Source organism: Saccoglossus kowalevskii, chromosome 13 (assembly GCF_978046115.1).
Source record: "Saccoglossus kowalevskii chromosome 13, keSacKowa6.1, whole genome shotgun sequence".
Classification (NCBI taxonomy): Eukaryota; Metazoa; Hemichordata; class Enteropneusta; family Harrimaniidae; genus Saccoglossus; species Saccoglossus kowalevskii.
Window position 1 is genome coordinate 12,436,420 of NC_140653.1, and position 12,457 is coordinate 12,448,876.

Genomic DNA, 12,457 nt, shown 5'->3' on the forward strand with positions numbered 1-12,457 from the left:
AAACACACTATCTAAGTAATTTAATCAATGGCAATCACGAGTGAGCAATCGAGCTGTGACGTATACCACAAATTAACTATAAAAATGTCCATTTACATAAGACACACATACATATCTAATCGACGGCAAGTAACATAGTGCCCGTTAATTTGAGAGTTCAAACATTCAAGGTAATACTTGTTTAAAACCAGCGTCGATAATAAACCACATGTCAATAACGTGCATTAACTTTTCGACACATGATTGTGTAGCGCCCCCAATGTTGATAATGGAAGACAGAAGATTCAGCGTTGAGCAATCGTTCATTCGTACATTGTCGTTGTGATACCGCAAACACATGTAACAAAAAATGGCAAAATTTACTTTATATTACTTTTTCGTGTCACTTAATTTCCATTGAAGTAATATTCAAAACAAACTAGCCGAATATATTATAATATTCTCTTACACAATAAGGATAACATCATTAATAGTGATAGAGATACATAGCGACAAATTCCCTCAACTAGTTGATGTCATGACTCCATTGAACTGTAAAGAGCATTTATCATACCCATAGACCATGACATGATTTATATATCAAATTATAAAAAATACGTTAAGAAAATGGATAAGTAATAACATGGGAATAGAAGAATATTAACATGATCGGTCGTCAGGGAATTTCATTCATTGACGACAACGTGAAGATTCCTGCTACCGAATTGCAACTTATACGCACCGCCGGCGCCATCACATACATACGGTATACAAGCCGCTGGATCGAGTCAATTTGTTTGAAATCAAGGCAATTACTAATGATTCGGGATGTGACTTTACGGTTTATATCAGCTCACCGTGTTATACGATGGTTCGAATCGTTGGTTGCCGTAGCGTTGTTAGGGAAGTCAGTTTTAGGAACAGTTCAGTTCAGCTGCAACGAGTGTGTATTTGTCGACAGATCGCGCCAAGCGAGAAACGAGATAATAAACATAATACATATACAACGTTTGTTTAGCTTTAATCATTTCGCTGATTTGTGTATGTATTAACCATTAATAATTTATTTTCAAAACAACAATTATTATTATAATCTATAATCTGCGATTAACGTCATACAGGTTCAACCGCTTTGAAACGTTCCATATTGAATGTCGTGGCGCTCTATAACATTTCATGTTTTTATTGGATGTTGGTCATATAATCGCATTCTGCTTATACGCATTGCATAAAAAGTTCGTGACAGCCTTGATGAATCGGTGCCATTAGACTGTATGTCAGAAGACAGAGCACCATTGGGCCACCTATTTGCTGGTTTGATTCGTCACCATCGTTACAGTCATTTGCATATAATTACCATAACCAGTCTATAGTCGGTGTTCGCCGGGAGAACCGCACTGGTGTCCTCTGATGAGTGAGCATTGCCCACCTGTCACATTATACCGTTGTTGTTGAATCAAAGCCTATCAGTAAGAACGGCTTGGAACTGTCTATGCCAACTACACTATGATTGCTCGTAAGCCTCGACAAGGGAAAAACACGTACGGCGACAACTCTTACTCAAAAAGGGAGAATCAGCGTTTATGGAGTATTTTGCTTCTTCTTCTCACGTTGGCCGTGCATGGAGTTAGTACTGATGCTAATACAGAGGAAGACGGCGACCACTCATCCCATAACGTAACGTCGACATCAACATTTTTGAACACGCTTTTAAAGACCTATGACAAAAGAATACGACCTAACTTTGACGGTAAGCATTGTTTAATATATACATAGCTATGACCTTGAGAGCATGTAGATAACAGTACCAAAACACTTAAACAAATTAATCGCAGCATTGTGAATAAAGTCAAGTTGTCTAATTATAAACATTGCAGAATGATTCCCAGTGGACTTTCACCGCGCCAGTCACCGAGTGCGGTGTCATGAAGCGTTGTAGTAAAATTCAATTTTAGTAGTATGTTAGCAATTAAGTTCTTGAAGCTGTAATAAATGTGTTTAATGTAATAATATATATCGACCACGAGAATGTATGCTCCAAGGCTGTGATGTAAGGGGTCTCTTCTCAAACGCATATACAAGGCAAGCAGAAGAATACGCTGCAGTTGAAAGACCTCACGGTAAAACAATTCTATAAATTCACTTGATAAACACTTATGTTAATGAAATAAATGTTCACTATATATTACAAATAATGTTATTTTCAATATTTGTGTGCAGAGTAATGGCTTGAAAGTTGCATACGTCATAATAAAAAAATAATAGTAATCATATTTTTAGAATGATCATACTTATCTAAAATTGTTGTGAATTTTGTATTGAGGTTATGATTACATGAATCTGATAGTTATTACAGGTTTGTAAATGTAATCATTGATGCGTTGAAATTACATAATGTTCTCAAGTCGCTACAGATTAGATAGTTACAGGTTAATATGATGATCATTAGTATCTAGAAGACAATCAGTGAGATGTTAAAATGCTGATGCGGAAATTTGTATATCGCTACACAGTGCTAGGATGACATGTGATCTTGAATCATTATAATGTCGCCAATTCGCTTAGCTTGGGTAACCGGTAAACTATATGTACTCGTTCACTTTTATATTTCCAAAAACGAATGGCATGTCGACCGAGGAGAGACCACAATCTTTCTTCAAAAGTTATACGTATTGTAATGACATCAACATTTGTTGTAAAGACCGCCATACTGCACAAACATGGCGATATTACGAAAAGACATCGGTGGACGTGGGAACTTAACTCACATACAGTCAGCACTTATTCCTAAATCAGCCTTCAACAATGGTATGCCAAACAGGTAATCAGACAATGATATCAAACTACTGACGTGATCACGTGGTTACCATGCCTAAAAAGCCCTTGAAAAATTGCACCACATAAGACGGACAGTAATTTTATAAAAAAAGTAAGGTATGTGTTTATCATAGGATGGATGTACGCCTAAATATGTGGGTTTTTTACCATAAATATTATAACATGATTTCCAAGGTTTCTCCATAAACTATAAGCTAATACAGTAATACTCTAATAATACTGTAATAATATTTATATGTGTATTGCACCACTATCCAACGTACTCCGAGTATAGATATATATTTATTTTCAATAGTAAAACGACATGCACATATGGGACATCAATATTACTTGTGTAACATGTTGTATATTTACAATGTGTCTTGTGTGAGTTTGTAGTTATTGAAAGCACACTTTAAGGCTTTATTCAATGATGTCAAGTCAGTTTCACTTAGATTGATCAGTTTACAATCTAGAGCGGAGATTAAACGCTGTTCATATTGCCAGCTGAACATCTGAGACCCCCTCGACCATCTCAAATGTGCCCCCAGTTAGTCAGTTTATTTCCTAGGGTTCAATTCATATGAAATTAACACATGAAAATCACCTGCTCCTAACAACAAATACAAATACTCGTTGTAAATGAACAAAATAATCCTGTGCCCGCAGTATTGTTTTGTCAAATTTCACCCAAATTATGTGCAACCCAATGCAAATTCGAAACAACACGGCCCAGAAGGTGTTTCCGACCGCGCCTTAAATTGACGAGCTGAAAATAGTATGTATCAGTCATATATCAAATCAATTTTAATGAATCCAATAGAGACTCTAATTATAAGAATGCGTCCCGAATGTCAAAACATGTTCCACTGGGTATTCTATAAATCGTATTTTCTCACCGTAGTAAATACAGGACATACTATAGAGTGAAATTTAATAATTTACATCACAGCTTTATTAATAATTTATCTAAACACTGATTGATGCAATATACATTTGTTTACTTACGTGAGACAGTTTCGTATCGATTCGTTCGATTTAATTAAAAACTGTGTTGTTGATTTAAGTAAAATAATGTAACTATTGAATATCCTGCTATTGTAAACATGATGCGTTTGCTTTTACAGTACAAAAGATGATGGTTTCTAATTACTCGAAATATTATTTTGATACCAAATCTCCTCCTAGACAAACGTTTCAGTCTAACTAATCGACAACCTTACGTCTATTCTATCGTATTACCATCTTTGAGCGAGCCGGAAATATTTCACGTCAAATCAGATTGGATCAATCACGTAAGCAGAACATTGGCACTACGCACCTGTGACACAGTCAACCTTCCAAGTGCAGCTAAACAATAGCATATACTCATAATGTGTATGAATTCATATGAATTGTATAGTTAAAGAGCATGCAGAGAGAGAAATAGCTTTATGTGAAACAACCAAGCAAATAATCTGTCAAAGTGCTACAATATACTCAATTGATAATGTTCCAGCTTTTCGTGATGTGTTCGTGCTCGGTTTATTTAACACATCACAGTAAGATTATTTTTCCTTGAAATGTCGTTTCAATAATCACATGATTACTAAAATAACTATATAAACCTGTTAATAAACCTTATCGTAACCTGTTCTCCGACCTTTTCTTATTTTTAAGGTCATTTAAAGATATAGAAAGTGTCACAGTGTAAGGCCTGTTTATTGCTAATGAGAGGGCACCAACAGAACTCACACTGGACAGGGGGTTCTTTCACTGCTAGTATGGGGTAGGCAAGACAATAGTACTGGAAATGATATACACATACACCAAAATATCGAGTTAAAGCTCCTGGCTTTAATACCTCTTAAAATAATTACAAGAAATAAGGCACAGAAAAATACAATGAATAAGTCACTAAATAAGGGGATTGCTTAGGGAAGTGTACATTGGTGATAACTCGCAGTTCCAGGATGTAGTAATGGACGACAGTCAATGGCTTCTGCAACACAACCACGAAGAAATACAGGAGTCTTGCTTGGAGAGGAACGCTCATATTCTGGAGGGCACCTCTGAATACAGGAGATCGCAGAACAGTTCATACAAGTCTCACAGAAAGATGGTTGTAGCCTGTATGACTTGTCACAGAAAGTGTCTAAATAGTGAAGTTGACATATCTGTTATCTGTTCAGTTAAAGAACATCGTAGTAAAACAAAACTATCGCTATTCTCAATCTCAGTCAGACTTTAACGTGGGCATGGATTAGTTTCAACATATTCACAAAATAGGTTTGATGTGAACGTATAGGATTGCGATCATTATGCGATAAATGAACAACTAAACCAAGGCATCCTTCCTTTGTGTGTAACTGAAAATACGAGTCACCCAAGGCGCAATAAACCAATTTATTTCACCATTAAATAATCTGTCCAACTTATCTTAAGTCGGGTTTTATAAAGTAGTAATTACGTTATCTCATATATGATGACAAATTCAATGTGATAAAGCATTGTAATAATTTTTAATATGTGTATTAAAAAGTATTTTGGTCAAATGGGAGCTTTTGATAATCTCAGTATGCTTGATTGTTATTCGTTACATTAATGTATTCAATATTCTGTTCGTTTCGGGTATATGTGATAAAGCCATACATTATATAATTCTCCCAACCAAAGTATAATTGGTGATTACGTTAGGGATTAAATTTACCCAAGGGACGGTTACAATGTTACCAGTGCATCGCTAAGCCATAAGTATATTAACGGCTACAAATTATAATCTCTTTAACCGCATAAGTCAATGAATTATATATGTGTTCGCAAAAATATATCGTGCATACAAATAAGATAAACGCTCCACGAACCATGTTTTCGGCGTTAGTATGTAGATATGGGAGATGAGAGGATATCACATTCGTGATACTGTAATACAACATTTAATAAAAAGTAATGCTTATTCTTGTTAACACTAGAATGTCTATGTCGAATGCGACGCACCACTCACTAAGCTGCTATTACAAGGTTTTATCACATTTCACATTTGTTTTTACGCATGCTTTGATTGTTTGATACTCGGTCACATGACATTGAATAAAAATGGATGTCACATGGTATATTGCTCGCCAAGTGGACATTACATAGGATATTTCATGGATGACGTCATGAAAATACTGTGCAACGATATTGCACATACAAAATTGTCGTTCGTAGCGCCGTTGCTCTCCCGGCTGTTTTCTTTCGGGGTTATAATTGTTGTTATACATAAAATTAGATATGTAATTCCATTCGGCATGCCTATTTCGTTAATGTAAGGCACATCTAACCTCGACATGGATAATTATATTACGTTCGTTTTTATTTCAAGAAGTTTGTGTAACTGCCCGTTGCAATAATGATATTAATAATACGATAATTACATGTTAATGTACAATACCCTGGGATATTCGTGCGTCGACTTATTTTCAAGCAGATTGTTTTAATTTCAAGAACGTCTCCTTGAAGCATAATTATTTTGGAATAAGATGCATAAGAGCCAATTGCCATGATCATCACGCACGTATCGTAGTAGCTTCAGCATATAGGTGCAAGGCCTGCTTATTGCTATTGAGAGGGGCCACCCACGTAACTCACAATGGGCAATAGACAAGACAATAGTACTGGAAATGAAATACACATGCACCAAAATATCAGGTTAAAGCCCCTGGCTTTAATATCTCTCAGTAATTACAAGAAACAAAGCACAGAAAAATACAATGAGTACATTCATTGAAATATGGGATTGCCTAGGGAAGTGTGCATTAGTGATAACTCAGTTCCAGGATGTAGAGATGGATGACAGTCAATGGCTTCTGCAACACAACAACGAAGAAATTTTTGCTTGCAGAGGAACGCTGTTCTTCTGGAGGACACCGCTGAAAACATAAGATCGCAGAGCAGTTCATACAAATCTCACAGTAATATGATTGAAGCCTGTATCAGTTGTCTCACAATATTGCAGCTGTAGCAACACACAGAGAACTCAGTTGAAATGATGGACCCCAACTGTCCTCGGTCATATTTATAGGCGTAAATGGTCCAGATTTAGGGTCACCACCTGGGTTTCCACATGAGCTAATCAGAATGTGGTCTTGCTAGCAGCTGTCTCACGTAGGCAACTCCGTAGATCGTAAACATCCTTTGTTATGTAAATCACCTGGTAGTTTCCAATTTTCCTTTCCTTATCACTAGGCATTGCACATTTCTATTTGCAGAGTTTGAGGTGAGTTAAGGGTGCTGACAGAGGTGATTACACATAATTGCATTATATAATATAATGTCAATAGTTCACGTTTTACATAGTTATATTTGTGAATTTAAAATTGAATTTAAAAATGCAATTCAAGGTACGAGTCAGCATGTTATGTTTTCATCACGACAACTTAAATGACTATTACCTTCTAAAACATGTACGTGTTAACAATCTTCAATGATTAGTATTATACGCCATGAATTCTGCTAAAATTAGTTTGACATCCCGGTTAAGTTGTATACAGCATCACAGCATACGTCTGCCAGATACTCGCATTTTTCCGATATGAGATTTGATACTCAATGCGACGGCAAATTGTTTAGAATCTTTCGGTATAAAAATTCACAATATCAACTAATTGCCACAGTATTTAACAGCTGAGAACACATTCTCGAAGACTCCACTATAAAATACAATCAAAACGTCACTACTCAACAAAGAACAAATTTGTGATTATGGCAGGATGCTATTGACCTGTTTATGAATGTTAATTCTGACAAGTCGTTCGAAAATGATTTGTCGGGAGTTTTGGAAGTCTATGAATACCAATGTTGAAAACAACTCGATCCAACTATCTGTTCTCATTAGCGTACATGAATCGATTTTGTAATGTGTTCTGTGATTTGATAACATTAATAGATCGACTGTGACGTTAAAATACTGTCCAATGGCGCGATGCGTAACATATGAACCGTGATTAAAAAGTGAACAGGCGCTGTCAAAGCAACGTTAATAATACACGGCTTCACAAATGAAGAATAGCTTACCACAGGGAATGCCCATATTGACAGGCTAGACGAATGAACATTTCAGGGTAATATGATTACCAAATGCAGACCCTATTGGGAATAACAACAATGTGTTATAATTGTTGTTTCGCACGCAGAAGATGTGAGTCATTCGACAGAAGAAAAAAATTCGCTGGAGTTACTACCTGTAGGATCGCCATCGTCACGCACCCGCGCGCGCTGTACTTTGACATTCTTGTTTCGTCTGCCAATTGAATACATATATCTAGTTCGCACTGAATCATGAGTACATGTGTATATTGAAAATGCTATCGGATGTCTGTGTCGCCGGAGGCTCGTGTATTTCCATGTAGTCACTGTGTGCGTGTTCATTACAGATCATTATAAAATTATGATATAAATTTTTAGATTATATTACTATTTGGTTCTGTGATTAGCGCTTCCGCCTGCAGTAGCAAGGCGCTGTAGACGCTTCCGGTGTGGTTGTTATTTGTAATTATAAATTCATGCTAAGCTTGTAAACACTGTGATTCAAAATAGGGAGAGTATTTTGTGATGCGGAGTAATACATCCACTAATGTGAGCCGTTAAACTCGTTTTGGGAATTGATATAACTGCACGTTTATGTTTTTGTACCCTAAATCATATCAATCCATAACTAGTCAACATTAGTCTGTTTAATATATACAATTATTCTACATATGTTACCGTACCGCCATAGGTTACAGTGTGTCGTAATTTGCCGTATTTTACAGGGCATATTCATTGTACCATAATATGAAATGCGAAATCAGACAGTAGCGCGTCTGTCAATACTGCCGCTGTACTGTCTTCGTGCATAATTTGAGGTATCCTCGTAATAACCTCATATTATATTTAGAACACCTTGATAATACCGATAATAATTTTGATTTGTTATTTACTTTTCACACAGGTGACCCAGTGAATGTGACAGTAGATATGCTCATCAGCAGGATTGATAACATCAATGAAGTCACAATGGTAACTATTGTAATATTGTGATGCTGTTAGTCTGTGCTTCGTTGCGCTGCGTAAAGGTGTTGCGTTGCACTAAGCTGTGTAGTGTTATATTTCAAGAACTGTATCGCAGCGCACCTATTGTATGAAGTGTAATATCAGAAAATATCTCACATCAACACATGTTACGCATCGCCACCTGCCAGTGATGTCTCTACGTGATTGAACCAATCAATCGATAATCAATCATGTGGATGTCTTTGACGTCGGATATTCAGCATAAACACATCCTGCAAATGACTTTAGAACCCCGTTAATTGTACGCCATTTTGAACAGACTTTTCTCTGTTCCAATGAAGTGCGCATCTACTTACAGGAGCGAGGCATTTTCTCGTGGTTGCGAGTTTAAATTCATTGTTGCGTGTTTACATGTTCGTATGTGGTAGTTAGCTTCAACATGGTGGATCATGCATGTAAACTTAACTCTCCCTACATGGTTTGTCGATGTTGACTATACATCCTACGTCAATCTTACTTAGACCCGAATAATAAATACCATATGCTATGACTACTCCAGGTATATTGTTTAATTATTTTAAGAAAATAAAATAAATTGTGGATTTTATCATATTTGGACGGAATTAGGTTTAAATTAGAAGTCGCATTTCAAAACAACGCAAACAACACTCTCATCCAAAACGCTTTCTTTTGTTTCTGCTGAGCACACAATCAATATAATAATATAATATGATACAAGTATACACCTGCGTGGTGATTAGTATACACCTGCGTGGTGATTAACACCGCGAGTAGTCAATCGTCATCAGCGTCGGTGATGCGAGACATGCAATGGTGCTACTGGCCATAATTTCCCCGCTTCAGACTTCAAAGCAGCTGACACTAAAGCTTCAAAGTCGTTGTTGAGTTGTTGGTAATGAAGTCGTAAAGCAGGTGTGTTTCTGGCTTTTGGGTGATCAGTGTTAGCTGATGGTGAGAATTATGGTGTTGGCCTTGTCTATTACTTTACATTAAATTGAAGCAGCCAATGTATAGGTCAGGAACAACATAGGCGATGGGGTATTATTTCGGGCTACATCCCACTGTCCCGTGCTGATACCAATACTAAAACATCGTGCCTCGATGCAAAATATCGTGGTAGATCATGCAAGGCGATGATTTATTGTTCAAATAAAACAACATCGGGACTCTTGGCTAATTTTGCCTAGCATCGTTGTTGCTGAAAAGGCTCTGTAAATAAGTCAACACAGATTTAATTAGTTTGTTATTTGGGGTTTATCAACAATGTTAATTACGCGAACAAAACAAGAGTAGAATTTGCATAATCCAGAGTGACAGCTAAGTTTGCTATTTGATATAATAATAGAACTGTCACTTATTCATTGGTTCAACAGATTACGTTCATTTCCCACAATAGAACACCTTTCATTATAGTACATTGCCCATTAGTTCCTAAAAACAACTATGTATATTTCACCTTGTTTCAGTTTCTAAGAGTAACAAAAGCTACCATGATGGAAACTATGCGATTTAAATGCTAAACTAAATTTACAATCGTCTGAAGTGACTATGTAAAATACTTATTCTAGGACAGTTGTTTGTATATTCAAAGTATGTATGCTAGTCAGTAGCCAGTTAATGTAATTTGTATCTGTCAACAATTATCTCACTTAGATAATATAACTACACAATGTGTTAACAACATAATGCATACATGTGTCTGAAAATTAAAATCACAATTTAAGTGAATAATAATCGCATCAATATTTTATCTTTAACTTTTTACCGTTAATTTATATCTGTTTGCCAATTGTCACAAATTAACTGATTTACTCACGGGTGTAATCTGATTTATGAATTGAAACACAAGGGACCGTAATCCAATCAGAATTGATTGTACATGTGAACAGAATGATTGAATGCAAGTTTTGTGTGTGCAGATAGTGATAAATATAATTCAATATTTTCAATAACTTATGAATCCATCACATATAACGAGGTTAAGTTTATCATCTACTGTTCAATTGTCTCATCAATGTTTACATTTATCACAATCGACGACACATGTTGTGCGATGTGAATTGCATTTCATTCTTAAAAATTAAATATTATAAATAATATAAAGTGTATATGTACTCGGCTTTATGTTAAGATCATTACCATTTATTAACATCTACTTCATATTTCGTATTCTTCCTGTAAACTGTATATACGAACTAGGACATAGTATAACTTGATCATCGATCGACTAGACGGTATATCAATGTTGGATATGTTGTAATTGCACGAGCAAGGTATAATCAGAGCACATGAAACTCATGAATAACTAATGTGTAGCCGTGTATATCATAAATACCATCTAGAAAATACTATCTATTCATATTTTAATACAATATTTTGCAACATGGAGTTAAAATGTTTGATGAATGCGTGAATTATTCAATTGTTGAACAAAATGTACAAAATATATTATAGGACGACCTATTGAATCCAGTCACCAAAATGCTTAACTAATTCACTTATCATTATGCGCTACGTTGCCAGGACAACGCTTTGTCTGAACAAACTATGGCTAATAATAAGTGACACAGTGGTATCATAGGACTAAATGCCATTATCTATTATTCAGTAAAACCATTACGTAATACACGAGCATAGAAATGCAAAAGGTCCATAGTGAAAACAAATATGAGAATACTCGGTATTTACAAATGCATGCCTGAACATATCGAAACCACTAATGAGTAGAGTAAACGTAATTTGCATGACCCACTAAATTACTAAACATTAGTTATTCATGAACTCCATGTCCTGTGATTATGTCTTACCAGTGTAATTACAACATATTCAATATTGGTTATCTGTCTAATCATGGATGCCGTGAAGTTAACGTCATGGGATCCATATTTATATTCGATGACAGCTGAACATACGTCAACTCTACATTCAAAACCTTCTGAGACTATATAAAATCGAAGCAGTTTATTCAGAACATCTAACAAATTAACATTAAATTAATCTTGTTTGCGTGGATGAAGGCGATAAATGAAACGTGTTTCGCATTAATGAACTTGATACATTCTTCCACAAATGACCATAGTTGTGATCTACTCAAGCGGCTGTCTGATCTTAATGATACATTATGTTATTCCCACAGATAATGCTTCCAATATCATGGTATTTGTTTGAAAGTCACATTAATATAAGTGCCTTAAAAAACTTTGACTCGATGTAATAGTAAATCTACCAAAGAACATACAACCTCTAACGAAACTGAAACATTTGTTATTCACAAGTCATTTATGCCATATACAAGTATCAAGGATGACATAACTGCGTGGGTACCTTGCATAGTTTTATTCGGTATCATAAAACACCATGGAAATGTATTGCCGAGTCATCTACTATCAAATAGAGGCTTCAAAAATACTATGTGCCATCTTTTCATACTTCCATGTATAATTTTTTTCACTGTTTTAACGTGGTATCTAGGTGTTGTTTTAAATCATGGACTAGTAATTTTGATATGTCACTTTTGTTCAATATTATATGGTTGGGTAGTTATTTTCACTTTTCTAAAGACACGTTAACAAGTACTCAAGGAACGTGTTACATATTATTTTAGCTTTATCTTTTCTCCCGCGGTGTC

The 12,457-nt window shown here is 35.6% G+C and overlaps 1 protein-coding gene across 1 annotated transcript in view; it reads left to right on the plus strand.

Annotated features, from left to right (window-relative positions):
• The first annotated feature begins 1,388 nt into the window (after positions 1-1,388).
• The window catches only part of LOC100313621 (glycine receptor alpha 3 subunit-like protein), a 43,154-nt gene continuing 32,085 nt past the window's right edge, over positions 1,389-12,457 (plus strand). The window contains 2 exon segments of the mRNA NM_001168085.1: positions 1,389-1,729; positions 8,747-8,814. Coding sequence (NP_001161557.1) covers positions 1,486-1,729; positions 8,747-8,814 — 312 coding nt within the window. The 5' untranslated portion in view covers positions 1,389-1,485.